Source organism: Myotis myotis, unplaced genomic scaffold (genome assembly GCF_014108235.1).
Source record: "Myotis myotis isolate mMyoMyo1 unplaced genomic scaffold, mMyoMyo1.p scaffold_m19_p_8, whole genome shotgun sequence".
Lineage (NCBI taxonomy): Eukaryota > Metazoa > Chordata > Mammalia > Chiroptera > Vespertilionidae > Myotis > Myotis myotis.
Genome location: NW_023416390.1, coordinates 31,094,925 through 31,115,730, shown reverse-complemented (window position 1 = coordinate 31,115,730; position 20,806 = coordinate 31,094,925). Strand labels below are relative to the sequence as shown.

Genomic DNA, 20,806 nt, shown 5'->3' with positions numbered 1-20,806 from the left:
TCCCATTCTTCCGACCAAGAAACCTGCCCACAGGCCATGAGAGCTTCTGCCGAGGACAGCGGCAGTCCCAGGGTTGAAGGGCACCTCGCTGCAGAACCCACCAGAAGGTTTCTTAAAGGGCCTTTCAAAGGTTGAAGCAGGAACAGAACTGCTGGGTCTGAATCTTACGTTTCTGCTATGTGGTCCATACGGTGTGCACATCACAGCTGGCATGGAACTGCCTGCGTTTAGTTCAAACACCAAACAAGCCCAGGAACATCTTCTCTGAGAAGCAATCCGAGAGCCGTGGCATCAGAGGCAGCAGTGGTGTCGCCGGTGCTGGAGGATGACCAGCAAGCGGACTGGGAAGTCCTGGGCTCACTTGGATCCTCATCTCCACCAGCGAATAGGAGAATCTGCTTCCAAATTAATTAAGGACACCTCCTCCCACGCTCTGAGGAGCCATCAGCGATACGTACTCTAGATGATGCAGCACGAGGTTGCAGGGTGCAAGCGCCCACTGCCTGGCAGCCTAGATCCTCTGCTGCAGCCTAGGTCCTCTGCTGCAGCCTAGGTCCTCTGCTGCAGCCTAGGTCCTCTGCTGCAGCCTAGGTCCACTGCTGCAGCCTAGGTCCTCTGCTGCAGCCTAGGTCCTCTGCTGCAGCCTAGATCCTCTGCTGCAGCCTAGGTCCTCTGCTGCAGCCTAAGGTCCTCTGCTGCAGCCTAGGTCCTCTGCTGCAGCCTAGGTCCTCTGCTGCAGCCTAGGTCCGCTGCTGCAGCCTAGGTCCGCTGCTGCAGCCTAGGTCCTCTGCTGCAGCCTAGATCCTCTGCTGCAGCCTAGGTCCTCTGCTGCAGCCTAGATCCTCTGCTGCAGCCTAGGTCCTCTGCTGCAGCCTAGATCCTCTGCTGCAGCCTAGGTCCTCTGCTGCAGCCTAGGTCCTCTGCTGCAGCCTAGGTCCGCTGCTGCAGCCTAGGTCCTCTGCTGCAGCCTAGATCCTCTGCTGCAGCCTAGGTCCGCTGCTGCAGCCTAGGTCCTCTGCTGCAGCCTAGGTCCTCTGCTGCAGCCTAGGTCCTCTGCTGCAGCCTAGGTCCTCTGCTGCAGCCTAGATCCTCTGCTGCAGCCTAGGTCCGCTGCTGCAGCTGTTATGGGTTCAATCAGCGAGATAGACCACCGACCCAAAATTTAAATTTTAAGAGCCTTTATTAAGCTGGCCAGCTAACTACAACCGCGTCCCTCCCGTAGGAGCATCACAGCTTGCAGTGCTGACCGAGAGTACAGCAAAGCTTTTTATCTGCAATACTACAAAGTATTTCCAAAAAAAGAAAAAACAAACTGCAAAGCGGTTTATTAGCCGTTTCTGATACTGGCAGGGTAAAAGTTCACATAAAGTTTACAAGTACAAACGGGAGGAAAGCAAGGTCACACCTGGCTGGGTTTAATCGTAACACATTGCTTTTCTAGCGAGATAATTCGCAATTTTTCTCTCCCATGGTCCCTGTCCCTCAGCCCACTCAGTAGTTCTTCTCTGCCAGGCCCCTGCCCCTAGCACATTCCCTACTGGTATTCACCACGGTGGGCCCAGGGAAATGAATCCAAATTCTAAGCAAAGCCACAAGCAGAACTTCTCTCTCTATGGAAGAGCCAGCCCTTTGTGCGCTTGCTGGCGGCGGCCTTGAAAACTACACAGCTCTATCCAATCAAAAATGCACCTGGCATGGCATTGGGTCTAGTCTCTGGCCTACAAGGCCACAGCCAAGTCTATCTTCCCCACTATTCAAGCAGGCTAAAGCGGGCTAGGAAGCAAACTTATCTTCTAGAATAAGAGGCCGTCCAAAGAACAGCAGAGAGCCCCAAACAGTAGTCCTACAGAATAGGGGTTTTCCTTCACACAGCCTAGGTCCTCTGCTGCAGCCCGTCGGCTTTGAACTTGGACACCCGCTTGGTGACCTCCGACCCTTCTGGCAGGACTTCTCTCCGCTCAGGGATCGTGGGCAGCACAGGATGGGCCGCGGCTGGGTGCGGGGCGAGGCAGGGCGACAATTCCCTCTCTATTACAGTTCCAGAAAAAGCCCGGAGCGTCCCGGGCGCGGGCAAGAGCGACTCCGGAAGCTGCTCCTGCTCCTCCTCCAAAATGCGCTCACAGCTGGCGCTCCGCAGGAGCCACGCGCTCCTCGCAGTCGGCGCTGCCCTCGCTGGTGTCGCGGCTGCCTGACTTCAGGATGGACTTCCGAGGGACGTACGCCCCGTTCACCAGGTTCACGAAGACCCTGTAGATGTCCGCAGGGGTCCTGATCGTGGGCAGCTCCGGGGCCGGGTGGCCACCACAGCTGTTCCTTCGCTTCCGTGTGGCTTCTTCCTTCTTCTCACTGAGTTCTAAGGTGGTGTTTTTCCCAGGATCGATTCGAACCCGCTTGGGTTTGACGGTGTGAGAAAAGTATATGGTTGGTACAGAGCTGGCCCCTGGCCCAAGAGCATCGTCGTCGTCACCATCCTCATCCTCATCACTTGAGGGGGCAACGAGCGCAGCGGTGCGTCCCATTCCATGTGCCGGCGTCTTCCTTCTCCTCTTCGGAAGACGCTGTGTCTTCTCCGTTTGCAGCCACAGTAAGAGGCTGACTCTCAAGTTCGCCCAGCAGCTCCTCCTGTCGCTCCAGTTCTTCCAGCCGCGCCCACAGCTCCTGGTCCGAGAGCAGATCCTTGGATTCAACATTTGCGAAATCTAACACGCGTGTCATAGGTTCGCCATCACTGCACTAAGCCAAACCAGCTAGGGCCCCACTAATTTTCAATTTCTGCTTTGTTATATGCGATAGTCCTAATTACCCCAGAGTCAGTTTCTGATCTATTAAACATCATTAATCTGACCATGTATTGTACCAGACAATATTAATTAACTACTGTAGTAGTTAATTTGTAATGGATTTTTAATCTGGTAAAGCTAGTTTCTTTTATTTTCAAATATTCTTAATTAGTTTTGATTGTTTCTTCTTTCAGATGGCTCTTAAAAGAGCTTTGTCAAATTCTACCAAAAAAAAAAAAAAAAGGAAAATAGAATTTTGTATAGAATTGTTAAACCTTAAACATTAATATTACTACAGGAACAGGTTTTTCAATTGTTTTATATCACTAAGAAAAAGTTTTTATGTTTCTTCATTCACCTCTCATATTTATTATTAAGGCATTCCTATTAATCATTTTTTAATGGTTGTATTTCTACATATTACCAACAAATAATCAGAAACTGAAATTTTAAGGCCCTGGCTCAGTAGTTCAGTTAGTTAGAGTGTTGTCGTGATACACCAAAGTTTTGGGTTTGATCCCTGGTCAAGGCGCATACAAGAATCAACCAATAAATGCATAAATAAGTGGGACAACAAATCAACGTTTCTCTCTCTCTCTCTCTCTCTCTCTCTCTCTCTCTCTCTCTCTCTCCTCTCTCCCTCCCTCCCTCCCTCTCTCCTTTCCTCTCTCTAAAAATCAGTTAACAAAAAAATAAATGTAAATTGGGGGTGACCACAAATGAACAATCCTATGGACTTTGGTGGGTAGGGAATGGAAGCTAGATTGCAAGAAGGATCAATAGTACCCAATAGAAACACAATCTTGTAAGGAGGGGGATGGTGGAGGGGCACAGGCTTACCTGGGGGCCCAAGGATGGGAAGCATCAGATCTTGAGCAGAGCATGAGGGTCAACTTCAAACTCAGGTTCTATGGGTTGAGTCTATTATTTTTGTTGCCTCATAACCCCTTTCTTTGGGGAACCCGTCCTTCCCTCACTGCCCCTTCTATTATAATCCTGCTCAGGCCATGTGAGGCTACCCCTGCACCTGGCCTCGGTGATGTCCTGATAGAGGATTCCATTCTTCTTACTGTGGACTCTGGTTCACACTTGGACATACAATACAAGCCAATCTAATTAGAGTCTTCCTTTAAGTTTTGGCCAGAAATATCAGAAAAGACACTCATTATTTTACTTCATTTTTTTAAAAATATATTTTATTGACTTTCCACAGAGAAGAAGGGAGAGGGACAGAGAGCCAGAAACATCGATGAGAGAGAAGCATCGATCAGCTGCCTCCTGCACCCCCCACCCCCCCCACTGGGGACGTGCCCGCAACCAAGGCACATGCCCTCGACTGGAATTGAACCCGGGACCCTTCAGTCCGCAGGCCGACGCTCCATCCACTGAGCCAAACCGGTCAGGCTCATTATTTTTTTTGGTGGGGGAGTGTGAAGCTGCCTGGGATCATCTTTTCCTCCATTTGGAGATCAAGCCAATTCAAAGAAAAGAAGAACAACAGCTAAAGAACCATCATTTAAGCACCCGGACCCAGCCATGCCTGAAACCCTAGATGTGTTACACACACTAAGAGGTTTTTTTTGTTTGTTTTGTTTTGAGGTAGTTTGGAGTTGGGTTTCTATCAGATAAGAGTGACTGCAACCTGAATAAGAAATAGTTTGTGGCAAAATTGAAAAAACAAAACAAAACACCAAAAAACCCCACATTCCCCCAGGGACCCAAGCAGCCCTACTGTGGGATCTGTCTCCCTAGTAAGATATGAGAAGGGGAGATGCATCTCAGCGAGGTGCAGGTTCAGAGGCGCTGGTGAGAAAGCTGGGGGGAGGGGGAGGGAGAGGAGGACGTGGGAAGCAGCTACGATCTCCATAAGAGGATGGACTGACTGCCTTGTCCACTCTCTGTCCCCAAAGCCTAGCAGAGTCAGCCCTAACGTGCAACAGGTTCCCAAGGTTCCTTCTAGGCCATGGTTGTGCAGCAATGCCCATGGCCATGTAAGTGGTCCTGAGGTGCAGTGTGGGTACAGGGTGCTGGGTGAGGGCCAGTTATCCAGGTGGAAAGTCCATGAGAGTGATGAGGAGGTCAGTGAGCAAAGTCCAGCTGTGGTGAGAATTATGCAGCAGACAAGCCCTTGACGGGTCCCAGAGATAATTCTAAAAAGAGAAGGGGGACTAACTACTGAGCAATAGGATTTAGGGACAGATGGGAAACCAAGTACCTGGGAGCTATGAGACAGAGGTGGAAGGGTGTGCAGTTTGGGGGAATCAGGGGGATTCGCTGGGCTCTGTTTGCTGGGTTTGGGACCTGGGTTATGCTAACTTCATAAAATGAGTATTTTGTGTCAGAAATGGGTTACATACACTGGAATGGGTTGTTTCTTGGGAGTCTGAAAGAATTTACTGCCCAAATGGTCTCCAGAGACTTTAAGAAAGTGATTCTTTGATAATGCCTTCAAAGAATAGGAAGATGGGTTCTCTTTCCATTTATTTATTTAATACTAGACCCGGTGCACGACATTCCTACACTCATGGGGGTGAGTCCCTCAGCCTGGCCTGAGACCTTTCACAGTCCAGGGCTCTGTTACTCTCTTTTTAAAGTCCCAAACAACACAGCCTCAAATTACATAAAACATATCTAGCAAGAAATGTTTGACTAGGTCTGGATGAGCTGGGCTGATCTGATCTGAGTCTGGCCTTTCAGCAAGCAGCTGGTTTTAGCTACTAGTAACTGCAGGCAGCTATGGTGGAGGATGGTCAGCTATTTCTAGACCTGCCTCAAACCGTCCAGACCACATGCATGGTTCTGAGTCGTGGTTAATGTGCAGCTTTTGCAGCCTGGCTGCCTGAGCTCCGACCTCAACCCATCACTTACAACCAGGCGGCTCCAGCAAGTCTGCATCTGTTCTACATCTCTATCCTGAATGAGCAGCTAGAGCAGACCAACCCTGAAGGCCTTTCACTCATGCCAGCTGGCAAATCCCCTTTTAAAGTTTCAAACAGTTTGAGCTGAATTTTATGTCACTGGCAACCAAACATATCCTAACCAATGTTGGCTATGTATTAGCTTTTATTAAAACATGGTTTATATCATTTGTCAGCGAGAGCTCAGATACTAAACAATTAAGACAGCAACTATTTCCAGATATCTAAGGCCTTCATTCTGACGTCAGAAGGCCCAGGAGGCTGGACTAGCCACAATGATTCTGCCAATCAGAAGGGCGGCACTCAGCTCCTTGGTGGGTAAAAAAGAGGGTCATTCCTCTTTCCCCTGAATGAGCCCCCGCCCCGCCCCCTAAGGTCAAAGTTACCTCACAGCCTCCAAAGCCACCGCGTCTGTCCGGATCTTGGTACACTTCCATCTCCTACACTTTACCTGCTATCAGTGATACCTGCTATCTTAGGAAGCTTTCCTTATACAGATGAGCCCAAAGGAAAGGATAAAGCCGCTGGAATCCCACCCCGAGGAATTCCCGCGAAACGGTTTGGCAGTTTCCCCGCGTTTCTGAGGCACACACGCCCTTAGTTAACGCGGATGACTCCGGGTACAAGTCAGATTTCACGTAACCAGCTCAAATCGTCCTACTGTCACGTTGCCCTATGTGGTCAGTTGGGGGCGCTCCACGCCCTCTCCTGGGATTGCCCAGCACCAGGGACTCCTCCCGCCCTGCCCGGCGCTCAGGACTTTCCCGGGTTCGTGCCCAGGCCCCTCCGCCACGAGAGGCAGTTCCGAGGGGTCTGCGGTCCGCCCCGCACCCCCCACGGCCGAGCAGCGACGGCCTGCGGGTAGGTTCCGTTGGCTACGTCGCGTTTCGGGGTGCGGACCCCGAGGTGCCGCGACGCGCACTCCTGCCCCGACCCCTGAGATCAGGTGGATTCCCGCCCCCCGCCCCCCTGCAACCCCACCCCAGACAGCAAAGCGCGATGGCCCCTGCTAAGCCCAAGGGTTCGGCGATGGTCACGGGGTCGCGGCTGGGCTGCCCGTCCTCGGGCGCCCGCACCCTCCAGCAACTTTTCTGCCCAGCGGTTTCAAGCCCCCAGGCTGGACAGGAATTCCTGGCGTTCTTGTCGATTCGGCGGCCCCAATGGGAGGAGATTCCTAATAAGTCACCGATTGCAGTGCAGGGTCAGTAAATCCCAGCCAGGCAGGGTAGTTCCCCGCCAGGGGGGTGGGGGGGCGCCCGAGTCACCCGGGCAGCTGCTCGAGCTCACCCCGACATCGCTGGGAGTTGGGACCTGGACGCAAGCATTTTTTTCCAAAGCTTTCTTGGGGGCTTTTCAAAAGAGCAGCAGGGCTGAGCCCCTCCGGGAAGCTTGAACTCTAGGTTCTGCTGGAAGGTGTGAAATTCATTCCAAGATTCCAGTTCTGTATTAGAATTATATGCAAAAAGTGCATTGTACTCCCTAATGTGTCTGTGTTCATCCTATATAATAAGGGTAATATGCAAATTGACTCTAATGAGGGAACAACCAGGAACACCTGTGGCTATGACGGGAACTGACCACCAGGGGGCAGACACTCAATGCAGGAGCTGCCCCTGGTGGTCAGTGCGCTCCCACAGAGGGAGCTCAGCTTAACCACAACCCGGCTCATCGATTCGCGCTAAGGATTCGCTAAGGATGTCTGACTGCAGGGAGCAGGCTTGGAACAGGCCTAAGTTGCCAGCCCGACATCCCCCAAGTGCTCCCGGACTGCGAGAGGGTGCAGGCCAGGCTGAGGGACCCCTTCTCCCCCCCTCTCCCCCCAGTGCAATAATTTTACGGTCAGGGGCACGTGCCCGGGTTGTGGGCTCGATCCCCAGTGAGGTTCTTGTAGGAGGCAGCCAATCCATGATTCTCTCTCATCATGGATGTTTCTCTCTCTCTCTCTCTTCCTTCCTCTCTGAAACCAATAAAAATATATATATTAAAAAAAAAATTCTAAGTTTCCAATCAAGCATCAGACATAACATGGAAGTTACTAAAACCCACAAATACACATGGAAGTTACTACCAAGGAAAAAGGGAGGAGGGAGAAGGTCTTGCGAGAATAGGGGGAGGGGTTAGCAGCACATACCTGAGTTCAAGTTGTGCACCAAACGACTGTGGGGCCCTTTTTTGGGGGAAGGGGAGCCTCCATTTCTAAAGTTGATCATGGTGCATAATGGGGTTCTAGAAGTTTCCTTCTCTGCTCTACAACCTAGGTCAGTGGTCGGCAAACTCATTAGTCAACAGAGCCAAATATCAACAGTACAACGATTGAAATTTCTTTTGAGAGCCAAATTTTTTAAACTTAAACTATATAGGTAGGTACATTGTTATTAACTTAATTAGGACACTCCTAAGCTGGCCTTTGCTAAAAATGTCCTCAGTCTGATTGAGGTACATTCGCTGAGGTCGACCCCTTTCAACTATCCCATCCACACTCGTCTTGTGTACTTGTTTCAGATAGACGAGTGTGGATGAGAGAGTTGGAAGGGGTCAACCTCAGCGAACATACCTCAAAACAATACCTCCCCCGTGCTGCGTATCCTGTGGCCCACCTGCACCATGTCTCCCGTCGTGACCGACCGACACCCCCCACTTCTTCTAACGCCACTTCTTCAAAATAGACTCGCCCAGGTCGAAAACCAACTTTTGCGCATGGGCCACGAAGTTTCAATCGCACTGTACGTGCGCGCCCGCACGTGGTATTTTGTGGAAGAGCCACACTCAAGGGGCCAAAGAGCCGCATGTGGCCAAAAGTAGTAACGGATTATACATTTATTAGGTCATCTGGAAAACCAGATGGGCTGAGCCCCCACATGGCACCAGCACCCAGGGAGGGGAATCAGAGATCTTAAAGGACTCTAGGTGGGCTTTTTCTGGGTGGAGAATTCTCTGGGTGGGTCTGGATCCTGGGAAGGTCCGGAGGGATAGGATAATGGTCTTAGCAAGTGAAATGTGGTCTAAGCAAAAGGGAATGTCGTTGGTGAAGTGGTCTAAAGATCAGTTCCTAGGGGAGGGAGTATCGATTCAATTATTTGATCAGACCTAACACAATACACCTGGGAAAGGCCAGGGCTGTCTTTGGAGGCAGCCAGGTCACACTCCTAGGCGGCCAGAGGAAACCAGAGTCAGCTGGGTTGGGCGGGCCAGAAGCTGGTTGAAGGCCACAGTCGGCTGGGGTATTCTGGCTTAGGCTTACGTACCCTTTTATGTAATGATGTTTACTTTGAATTTATATTAGTTCACACAAACACTCCATCCATGCTTTTGTTCCGGCCCTCCGGTCCAGTTTAAGAACCCATTGTGGCCCTCGAGTCAAAAAGTTTGCCCACCCCTGGCCCAGAGGAAAGGGCACACATCCAGCCCCAGCCTCTGAGGAGCACCGTCAGACACCCACCTCATCCCCTTCACGCCCCCCCGCCCCCTCCTTCTGCTAGAACAGTGGTTCTCAACCTTGTGGCCTCACCCCATAACAAAGAAACAGAATTTCTGGAGGATGAGGCCCAGAAATCAGGATTTTAAAAAGATTCCCAGGTGATTCTAATGTGCAGCCAAGGTTGAGAAACACTGCTAGTGCATTCTTTTTTTAAAATATATTTTATTGATTTTTTTACAGAGAGGAAGAGAAAGGGATAGAGAGTTGGAAACATCGATGAGAGAGAAACATCGATCAGCTGCCTTGTGCACACCCCCTACTGGGGATGTGCCCACAACCAAGGTACATGCCCTTGACCGGAATCGAACCTGGGACCTTTCAGTCCGCAGGCCGACGCTCCATCCACTGAGCCAGACCGGTTAGGGCTGCTAGTGCATTCTTCCTCAGGTTGCAGCTGAGCACAAGGCTGCCCCCGGTCAGACCTAACACAACAAACCTGGGAAAGGTCAGAGCTATCTGAGTCAGTGGCCCTTCCACGTGGTCCCCTTCCACGTGGTCCCCTGGCTGTCCTTCCTGCTCTTGCCCTCACTGGATTCCGCTCCAGGAAGAGGCCCCAAAGCCTCACTCTGCTTTCTGCAGCCCTGGCAGGGCCTGGCTTCAGTGGGTGAGTGATGGACAAGCAGGGCGTGTGCAGTCACAGGGCCCGCCTTGGAAGGCTCCCCCCGCCCCCACCTTGGAAGGGGCCCGCCTTGACTTAACTCTCAGCTAGCGGTAGTGATTTTTTTTTATTATTTCAGAGAGGAAGGGAGAAGGAGAGAAACATCATCAATGATGAGAGAGAATCATTGATTGGCTGCCTCCTTCCCAGGGCATGTGCCCTTGACCGGAATCGAACCTGGGACCCTTCAGATCACAGGCCAACACTCTATCCACTGAGCCAAACCAGCTGGGTCTCAGCTGTAGTGATCTTGAAATTCTTAATTTTTTAAAACCAGGGGCGCTGCAAATTACGTTGCCAGATGACCAAGGTGGGGATCTGTGCTGAGGAGGAAGAAATAGTTGCAACAATGTTCCCTTTTCTTCTCCAAGGGCTTAGACCCAGCCCTCCCCCCCCCCCCCCCCCCCCCGCCCCGCCAGGATGACGTCCATTTAGTCTTGTGCCTCCCTCCATGTGTTATGTTAGGATCCAGCCATTTCTATCACTCACCTGGGGGAGAGCCATGAGTGACTCTTGGGGCACCAGGCCCACTCTGCAATGACTGAGCTGGGCACAGGCAGGAAGGGATATGCTGCTTGCCGACTACAGCCCCAGGACCCTTCTCCCTGGGTGGCTGCTCTCCCCACCCTGGAGGTAAGTGGCTGAGGCCACACCATGCGGTTCCCCCAACACCAGACCCCTCTCGGCCCCAACCAGCCCGTTTCAGTGCTTCTGGTCAACCTTATCAAGAAGGGCCAGGAGGGAGCTCACCAGCCCCTGCATGCCCCCACCCAACCCCACTCCCTATAACAACCTCACTATCAGCTCTGGCCTTGCCCTCCGTGGGAATGTGCTGTTAGCTCAAACCTCCTCCACTCTGCACCCCCCCGCCCCCCAACAGTCCAGGGAACATCTTTCTTGACTCCGGCCCTGTGGCCTCTCCTTTCCTCCTGGCACTCACCTCCCTCTGAGGCCCTTCAAGGGGTCCTTGTGTACCCACCAGCCAAGAACAAGGAACAAGCTGTGTCTTCAGAAATCTCTGGCAACTTGGCCCCGACAGGCCCTCTGATGGGAATGGGAACAGGAAGTTTCACGGCAGAAAAAACCCAATCCCCTTTTATTGAGAAAACAGTTAATTCCTCACTCTTTTCCCAGGTGACTTTACCCCGAGATACGAGGTGACATCCTTCTGCACCCACCCCAAGGACCCCTGACCCTGGGCAGGGTGGCCCACAAGGGACATGCCCTGCCTTCACAGGAGCAGATGCTGGTCTCTGTTCGGCCTTGGAGCAGCAGGGTTCTGGCGGGGGCTGTGCCAGGCACCGGGGTGCCCTGGGGGTGGGTCAGGGTGGCCCAGGGAGGAGTTGTCCTGCTGGAATGAGGGAAGGGAGGAACACCGCCATATCCTGAGGCCTGGCGCCTTCTTCCTCCAAATTCTTCATAAATAGAACTTCACAGTGATAGAGGTATGTTCACTTCCAGGGTCAAACCGGCTGGTTTCCACCAGGGAGTCAGACCTCAGTGGGGCCGCAGGAGGGCACGTGGCTGGGGCTGGTTGGGCAGCACCGTGACTTGGGGGGCAGAGCCCTGCGTCAGGGGTGGGGGCTGCTGCCATCCAGAGGTTCTGAGGATTGCTGAGGTAGTCAGAGGGGTAGGTTCTTCCAGGCAGGGGCCGGTCGGGGCATCACAGGACGCAGCCAGGACTGAAGCCACCTGGGAGAAGAGGGGGCTGAACAGCCAACTCCAGGCAGGTCTGGGGGGGAGGGTGTGCCCAGGGGGTTCTGAGGCAAGGAGCACGGAGTGGGTGTGGGGGGACTGTGAGCCTGCACAGGGTTGAGCTTCTCCTGAAAAGGTTGCTTGGGTCCTCAGGGAGACTGAGGCACTTCACAGGAGAAGAACCTTCTGTGAATCAAGAGGGCAGCCACGGAGCCATCCAGGGCCTCGCCTCGCCCAGGTACCTGAGCATGGGGTTCCTTCAGAGGCCACCACGGCCTCCCACCGGGTCAGAGGGAGTGAGGCAATGAACCCAGTTAGGAGGGCTGCCAGCAGCCTCGCTCCCCAGAGGACCTTCTCCAGGCTGGGCCATTCCAAGCGTTCCTGCGCCCCAGCTCCGCTTTCTGGAGAGTGTCCACACAGGGAGGCCCCCGGCTACCTGTGCCCCCCACACCCAGGAGCACACAAGGCCCAGATCCAGACTCTCCACTGCCCTGCAGGGGACCAAGGCTCCATCCGCCCTGGCATTGCAGCTCCAGCTGATGCTGGTGGTCCGGCCGGGGTCAGAGCACCTGGAGCTTGCGGGAGCAGGTGAGGTTGCCGTGCACCAGCCCCCACATGGCCAGCAGCTCAGAGGGCAGCAGCTTGTGCACAACCAGCATGGAGCGGAAAAAGCAGGGCTCCTTGTTCATGCGGCTGTTGCGGTTCCGCGAGATGCCGAACGTCTTGAAGCCCGCATGGGCCATGGGCTGCACACCCAGCACCTCCAGGCACATGCCCAGGAAGACGTCATCGATGGGGTAAAGCTCCACAGTGTCACAGGCGTGGTGCAGGCGCCGGGCCAGGCCTCCGGCCATCAGGAAGCCGCCTCCACCGGCATAGGGAGGGTAGCTGGCCTTGCTGTACAGGGCCCCAGGGATGTAGTACTTGTTGTCTTTCTTGCGGATGGGCCGAGCGTGCTGCAGGACGTCACCCACAAACAGGTCTTCCTCTGGCCGCCAGTCAGCCAGAAATTCCAGCAGGTTGGTGGGGTTGACGAAGACATCATCATCGCCCTTAAAGATGAAGCGGACATTGGGGCAGAAGATGTCAAGCCACTTGAGAAAGTGGATCTCCTTGAGGGTCAGGTTGAAGAAGCTGTCAAGAAAGTCCCACTGGAGGATGTCGCCATAGAGGCGGTCCTCATAGGCCAGCAGCTGCTGGTAGTGGGCACGCTCCTCCTGCTTGGAGGCTGTGCCCAGCAGGAAGAGGGTGCGCCTGGCACCTTGGCCCCTGCCCACCGACGCCTGCTCCAGGCCCCAGGTCTGGCGGATGGCCTCCCGGCGGTCATGTTGCGTGATGACCGACTTGACGACCACCAGCAGGTAGACGTCACCGTTGCACTTTTCCGGGTGGTTCAGCAGCATGGGGAAGTATCGGCAATGGCGATAGAGCAGAAACTGCTGGAAGTGTGGCTCCAGGCCCTGGAACCAGGACTGGTGGGTCAAGTTGATATTGGCTGAGCAGTTAGTGGTGGTCACATCCCAGGTCTGAGGTCCCCGTGAGGCCATGAGCACGGGGGAGACCAAATCCTTCGATCTCTTCCAGAAGTCATTGGGGTTCACCAGATGTCCACTTGGTTTCTGGGCCTTCTGTGGCCCTAGAGTGGGTGGCGGGGGCTCTTGCAGAAACTGGCTGGGGGTCAGACTACGCTGGAATACAGCTATGGCCACGAGCAGGGCTAGGGACAGACACACACTCTTGTAGACAATTCTCTTCCTGGAGGTGGGGGGAGGGGGGAAACAGAGAAAAAGATGAATCCCCATGACCCTCGCAGCAGCCCTGGTGTGTAACTATAGTCCCAGATGGGGCAATGGGTCGTGGGTGTGGGTCGGAGGAGGGTTCTGCTTCCTCTCCCACCCTGACTTCCCTCCTCCAAGACAAGGAGCCGCACAGCAGAGCCTAAGAAGAGCACTGTGGAGTCAGGCTGCCCTGTCACTTACAAGCTAAATGACTTCGATGGGGTTCCCTTAACCTCGCCAAACCATGATTTCTTCTTCCCTGAAATGAGGACAGCGTGGATTGGAGTTCTAGCTAAAGTGCTGGGCAGGGCAGTGTGTGTGCAGTCAGGGATTAGCGGTTCTACAGGGACTCCTCTGGTGGAGACCTTTACCCTGTTCCCTGCCCGCAGCAAGGCACCTCCATCCATCACTTCCAATTTCCTGGGCAGACTCTGTGCACCATTCCGGTGACCCATGGGGAGGAGTAGAGACGGACCTGCTCTCCGCCTGAAAGCTCTATACTATGTGGGGGGCTTGGGGGAGCAGGCTCTAACTTGGGACTGAAGAAGCCTGTCCCTCTTCCCTCCAACCCATGCACCTGACCCAACAAAAATCAGACAGCCCAGGGCATCTAGCATGACCGTCGCCCCCTAAGCCCCTAGTCTGGCCCCCACTTCCCTTAACATCACACTAGGAGAGATGCTATGCTGCCCTGGGAGGGGAGCACATTCGGACCCCCACCTTCCAAGGACCCTGCTTGCCCAGGAACCCTATCCCACCCATTGCAGAAGCAGAAATTAGAGTGTTGCTAGGAAGGCTGGACTCGGCACCCTCTTTCTTCGGCTCACACTCTGGGGGTGGCCAGGCCACCTGCTCTGGTCTCTCCTGTGGAGAGAGGGGTGACACCTTCCCATGTGGTCCCAAGGTTTCCTGTGCATGGAGTGGAAGGAGGACTGGGTCACCTCAGGTACTGGGTTGGGGGGGTGTGACCTAAGACTGACCCTGGGAGGGTGGGGGAGCAGAGTGCTTGGTTCTCCAGCCCAGGGGGCTTCAAGGAAGCCCCTCAAACCCCAGGAGGGTCACCCCAGGGGAGAGGGATGCGGCAAGGCCCCTCCACCACAGGGCGGTTTCACCTGCACCGTCCCACTGGGTTTGTAGGAAAAAGTCCTTGGGGGGGGGGGGGGGGGGAGAGGAGGGAGAGGAAGGGAGAGGCGCGCGGGCCGGAGGAAGGCGAGCCATTGGGGGTGGAGGACGAGGGTCGCCCCAGATGCAGGAGGCCCTCGCGGGTAGGGCTGAGCGCACGGGCTCGAAGTCCCCCGCCGCCGACCGGCGGGTCCAGGCGCCGCGCACCGTCGGGCATCTCCGGCCGCCGCCGCGCGAGCCCGTCTGTCCCGGGGAAACTGCTCCCAGCCCCGGGCACCAGCGCGGCATCTCCCCTGCCCGGAGCCGCCGGGCCACTCTGCCGTCCCTTCCCTCCGGCCCCCGGGAGAGGGGAAGCCCGGCGTTCCCGCCCCCCAGCCCGACGGCCCCCGGTCCCCACTCACCCCAGAGACATGGCGGCCCGGGCCGGGGCGGCGGCGGAGTGAGCGCGGGTCGCTGCGCCGGGCTCGCAGCTCGGGGACGGCAGGCGGGGACAGGGACGGGGCCGCGCCCCCACCCGGACATTTCCCTCCGGGCGGCCGGAGGAGGGGCCGAGAGGGGCGGCGGCCCAGGTGCGTTAACCCCTTCGGCGCCGCCGATCCTCCGTGCCCGCCGCGCGCCCCGCCCGCCACGCTGCGGCCGGGCGAGCATCACCCCCCGTTTCTCGGAGGCGGAACCCGAGGCTGCGGAGCGCGCAGAGTCGCCCAAGGTCACTCGGTCCGACCGTGGGCGGCTGAGTCGGGACTTCGCCCCGGGTATGCGCTTTCCCCCGCGGAGCTTCCCAGGAGTCGCCAACCCGTCTGGATGCGTCGGAACCTGGACGCCATCCATCCATCCCTAACCTCCCGCAGCCGGGGCGCCGGGGTCGGGGGCAAGTCCCTCTGGCTCCATTGGACTTTTCCTTGGCGGGAGGCAGAGGCAGACCAGGGCTCGGGACCTTCTCCGCACCCCCAGGCAGCAGCCCCTCCGAGCCTGCGCCCTCCCTCCGCGGGGAGCTCCCCTGCACCAAGGGACGGCCTGGCCTGTCCGCCCCGCGCAGCCGCCTTCTTTTTTCATCCATCAGCAAACATTTCACTCAAAACCTTTTTGTCCCCAAGCCTTTATCAATCTGTTTGTGGGTGTGCCAGGCCCGCTCCTCCTAGGGGCGGGCTGCACTGGACAGACTTGGAGGGGCCTTCTTGGCTCCGCCGGGCCTGGGACGATGGGTGACCCCATCCAGGGGACTTCCAGAATCCTCTCACAGGTAAAACGCCCTCTGCCCTGCTCTCCCAGATGCCTGTGCTAGTCCTGTTCCATGCTGAGGTCCCATCACGGAGCATATGGTAGGACCTTGAAAAATGCGGGTAGAGCTAAGCGGAAGCATTTCACAGTCCAGTAAATAGCAGCTAACATTCATCATGCAGTTAAAACATGCCAAGCACAATTCCAGGCTGCTGCTCAGCTGACTCACGCAACCCTAGCAGCGTGTACTATTGTTATTCCCACGTTAAGAAGGAGGAAATGGAGGTTCCAGGAGGGGAAGCTCAGTAGGCCGGGTTCCATAATTAATAAGCAAACCCAGGAGGCCGCCTGGCTCCGGAAGCAGGCTCTGGGACCTTGTCTTAGGGGCAGCAATGACAGGGAGCTGCTTTGAAGCTGGGACCCAGGCCCCCGAAGCCCTATGAGCCTTGGCCTTAAGGCTCAAGGGCCCTTTAGAGAGGGTGGAAAAATCCAAAGTGCAATAGAATTTTCATGGATGTTGTGAGCTCCAATCAAGGAATGCGAAGGGGCTTCCAGGAGGAATTCCACAGGAAAACCCTGGGACCAGCACCTTCCCACTCATAATCCCACTGACCACTTGTCCCAGGGGCACCAGGGACTTCACTGCCCGGTTTCTGGGTTCTCCCCATTCACCCTGGAAGTGTGACCTTGAGGTAGGGCTAGGGCCAGGCCTGGCTGGGGACAGCCCACCCTGCCTCAGCACTGACCTTTCACCCAGAAGCTGTGGGGTCTCCTCAGGTCCTGGTGAGGGGCAGACACAGCTATTCTCTGGGAAGGGGTTTTGAGCCCAGGTTTGGGGACCAGAGGGGAGAGCTCTGTACTTTTTGGCTCTCACTAGGGCAGAGATGGCAAACCTATGACACACGTGTCAGAGGTGACACGCGAACTCATTTTTTTGGTTGGTTTTTCTTTGTTAAATGGCATTTAAATATATAAAATAAATATCAAAAATATAAATCTTTGTTTTACTATGGTTGCAAATATCAAAAAACTTCTATATGTGACACGGCACCAGAGTTAAGTTAGGGTTTTTCAAAATGCTGACACGCCAAGCTCAAAAGGTTCGCCATCACTGCACTAGGGGCTGGTGGCCTGTCCCCTTGAGACTCAATTCCCTGTGAGCACCAGTTACATGAGATACGCAGATCAGCGTCTCCTATGTGGTGGCATCGCGGCAGGCTGGCTGCTATTAATATTATTATTGTTAATATTAATAACCCAACCCACAAGGCCAAAGAACCCAACAGGGCTCAGGGAGGTGGTGATGGGGGGAGTTGCCCAAGGTCAACTGGGTGTTTGTCAGTGGAATCCGGTTCATTGAGAGGAACAGTTTGTCATCATGGGTTCATTTCATCTGTGCCTAGCTGGAACTCAGACTGGGGAATGGATGGCAATTAATTACTCAGCCCCTGACAGGGTTGGGGGTGGAGGATGTGCAACAGGGCTAGGCCCAGTCAACTTTCAGTCAGTCTGACCAGCGGCTCCTTTTGGGCAGAGCCCTGGCAGATTCCTGCTGATTGTCTCAAACCACAGCTCCGGTGGTTGAGCAGGGCCAATGGGAAGGGGGAGATCAGTCTGTAGATGGAAACTGTCCCACCCCACAGCCCCACTGTGTCTGTTCTGCTCTGAGTGTTTTGTTCTCTCACTGCAGACAGAGGGGTGCATGTGATACCATGTTTCCCCAGTATATTCAGTCGCACCCTCAAAGGCCCTGTGATCAGAGAGCAAAGGAGTGTCCCTCTCTCAGTTCCTCTTTAAAACTCCCCAGAGCAGAGCCCACCCCTGACCAGAGCGTGCTGTCAGGGTGGGTGGGGGCATAAGGCACTGTGACAGGCCCAGCCTGAGACTAGAGAAGAGAGGTGCTGGGTACAAACCCAGAGTCTAGAGAGAGATGCCCACTTGTGGACCCGTCTCCAGGGTGCCTGCTTCAGCCACCTCATCCAGCTCACTGGAATCCCATGAGGCCCATCATCTTATTAACCTTCTTTACCAAGACCAGGACTCAGCTTCACCACTCACCAGCGGGCTGACCTTTCCCTGGCTGAGTCGGGACTGAAGGCAGATGGAAGCTACAGAACCAGGAGATCTGGGGGTGTGGGGGGTAGGGTGGGGATAGGGGGTGGTCTGGTCTATAGCCAAGGAGGGAGGGTGGGGATGGGAGAAGCTAGTTGGGCAGGAGGCAGAAGTTCCAGAGGGTGGTGGTGGTGGAGTAGGTGTCGCTGGGTCCTCTGATCCCCTCAGGTTGAGATTCTGCTTTTGAAAAGGAAATGCAGGGAGGCCTGATGTTGGAGAAGCCCAAGAAGCTCCTCCTCCCTCTCCTCCCCCTGCCCCCTCCCTCTCCTCCTCCTTCCTCTCTTCTCTACACCTCTTTTGCACTTTACTTTCCCTTCCCAACCCCCCTTCCCTCTCCCTCCTCCCCATCCCTGTTCTCACGTCTCTATATCAGCCACCACCCATTCTCCAGAACCAGTTGGAGCAATCCAGACCCTGCTGGTTTGATGCAATTATAATGAAGTTCACCTGGGACCAAGGACCTGCCTTGCCCTTGGGTGTGGGGAGACATCTGATGGGCCAGAGGTTGCTCTTAGTCATTCCTTAACCAGACAATGTGGGGCTGACTTGGGGGAGAGAGAACCAGAAAGCTGGGTGTGAGGAGCCCTGGCACCTTGGAGAGAGACTGCCATCCACAGAGGCTGGTGCTCAGTGGTGCTGGGCAGTGGCCTCGGTGGAGAGCTGCCCTGAGCAGCAGCCTGCACTCCAGGGCGGCCATGACCAGTGGGTGGGCTACACTTGCACCAGAGGGTCTGTCAACTGGCACCGGAGTGTCAGAAGCCACCTCTCTTTAGTGATAAGCATGTCCTTGAAGATGTGTGCCAGGCAAGAAACACTGTACAGGCCCCTCTGCCCGAGCCTGAGCAATTCAGCAGAGCAGTGCCCTGGGCCCAGGACTCTCCCTAGTTGGTCCAGGACACCCCATTCAATGATCTGATTGGAGGGTTAGCCAGCCTTGGACTATTATATCCTTGAATTCGCCCAGAGAGACGCTTTTGGGACAGAGAGTGGGGTTCCCCAGGGCTCCTGGGCAGCGGTGGGAGGTCTGTTTTGTGCTTCTTGCTAATAGGTGCTATAAGTAGGGGAGCATTGATTTCACTGTAATATACCATGTGGCTAGGAGGTGTGGGGTGCGGCCTAGCATTTCCACCCACCTCTGGTCCTTGGAGGCCACCCATATCCACTGCAGAGAACCTGACCCTTTCTGCAGGGCCCCCTGGGAGGGACTGCCCAGGCACAGTGGAGGGGAGAAGGAAGGAGTAAGGTGGTGGTGGGGGAAGCAGCACACAAAGGAGGAAAAGGGCCAAGGAGGAGCTAGCAGAGAGGTTCGGGGCTGGGGAAGAGCTGGGGGGCAGGGAGGACAGGGTTTTCAAAGCATGGGTGGTCTGGTTTGAAGTCCGGGAGGTGCCCTCCCCCAATGGCAGATTGGGTCAAAGAGAAGCCCCCATCACAAGGGGTGAGAGGCTGGGGGGTAGTTAAAAGAGTCTCCTTTCAGGATTTGCATATGAGCAACACAACTGATACACCCTATTGGCAGAGATCCCAAGTGCTCTTCTGTGGGCAAATCCTGATGGAGCCAAGACTGACCCAGCAACCAAGAAGGTGACATTGCCCTCACCAGTAGGATATTTCAAAATAAAAATTGCAGGGCTGCCTGCGGAGAGTCTGTAGGAACCTGGGAAGTTGTATTTTTCCAGTTTCCCAGATGAGTCTGATGTACAGGCAGGTTTGGGAAAGACTGGCACTGTGCCCTCCAATTCCAGCTCCCTTGGTCAGCCATGGGCAAGGGCCAGCAGAGGGACACTTCCTCCTGTGAGCCTGGGGAGAGGGACAACAGAATGGGGAGGCAGCTCTGGAGGAAATTGGAGGCAGAGAGGGGGAGAGTTGAGGAATTCACTTTTCCTAGTGAAGCAAGTGGCAGTTGAGGAAGCAGAGGGGTCTAGGTGCTTAAAGAGTGGGAAAGGGTGGGACAACGAGACGTGTCAGGGCGTTCCTGTACATCCTGGAGACCCAGGCCTGTGGCTGAGGCAGGGTGTCCTGGTGTCTCTGGGTGTGAGTGACAAAAACCCAACTCAAAGGAGCTCAAGCAAAGGAATTTATTTGCTTGTATGATGGGAAACCCCCGTCCCTTGCTCTCTCTTGTCCTCTCCCCACAACCCGCCTCCCTGTACAGTTCACCTACCTCTTTGTTTAAAACAATTTTTTTTTCAATCCTCACAAGAGGATATTTCTTTTCATTGATCTTAGAGAGAGAAAGGGAGAGAGAGAGAAGCATTGATGTGAGAGAGAAACATCAATTGGTTGCCCTGACCGGGGATCAAACCTGAAACCAGGGTATGTGCCTTGACTGGGAATTGAACCCGCCACCTTTTGGTGCAGGGGACAATGCTCTAACCACTGAGCAACACCAGCCAGTGCAGTTCACCCACCTCCTGCCTCTCTCTTGAACCCACAGGCTTCTTCCATGAGGACTAGGAGAAAGGCAGGCTTGCAGATGGCCTCGGGTGTTTATCACTCTATCTTGAGGACCCCAGAAGAAAGGGGTTTTCCCCCTTCCCAACCTCCATATATAAAATTCCAGGGAAGGACTCTTATTGGTCTTGCTTTAGTCTCATGCCCAGACCTGGACCAATGATCATGTCTAGGGGAGTTGGGGTAGTGTGATTGGCCAGGCCTGAGTCATGTGTCTCCTACTGTGGTTGTGTTATCGGTGAAAGTGTAATTCTTGCCATGCTGTGAGGAAAAGAATTTCCTGAGACTTGCATGGGAGGAAGAGTAATATTTATTCAGTGGAAATAAACTCCTGGGTTTCCAATGTTCCATTTCCCTCCCTCCCGCCATGGAAAAACTCCAAACGTGTCTTCAGCAGGGCCAGAATAAAAGCCGCTGCCCATCGTCTCTGCTCCATATGAAAGTCCAGTCTAGTCCAGCGCCTGCATGTGGAGTCCGCATGGCCATGGGTCATGCGGCTGCTAAGGCCACATGGCTGTGGAGTGAGAACACGTGAATCCACGAATGGGCCAGTTAGGGTCACAGAGCAAGAGAGGGCAAGAGAGAGGAAACTGAAG

The 20,806-nt window shown here is 54.8% G+C and overlaps 1 protein-coding gene and 1 pseudogene across 1 annotated transcript; both read right to left on the bottom strand.

The window, feature by feature from the left end:
- Positions 1-1,181: 1,181 nt before the first annotated feature.
- LOC118661730 lies at positions 1,182-2,968 on the bottom strand (annotated as a pseudogene).
- A 7,296-nt stretch (positions 2,969-10,264) lies between these two features.
- On the bottom strand, positions 10,265-15,581 carry B3GNT7 (UDP-GlcNAc:betaGal beta-1,3-N-acetylglucosaminyltransferase 7). Its single transcript, XM_036320838.1, has 2 exons — positions 14,831-15,581; positions 10,265-13,284 (listed from the first exon to the last, which is right to left on the bottom strand). Exons 1-2 carry the CDS (start codon positions 14,839-14,841, stop codon positions 12,090-12,092), a joined length of 1,206 nt encoding a protein of 401 aa, XP_036176731.1. The 5' UTR covers positions 14,842-15,581; the 3' UTR covers positions 10,265-12,089.
- Positions 15,582-20,806: the final 5,225 nt, after the last annotated feature.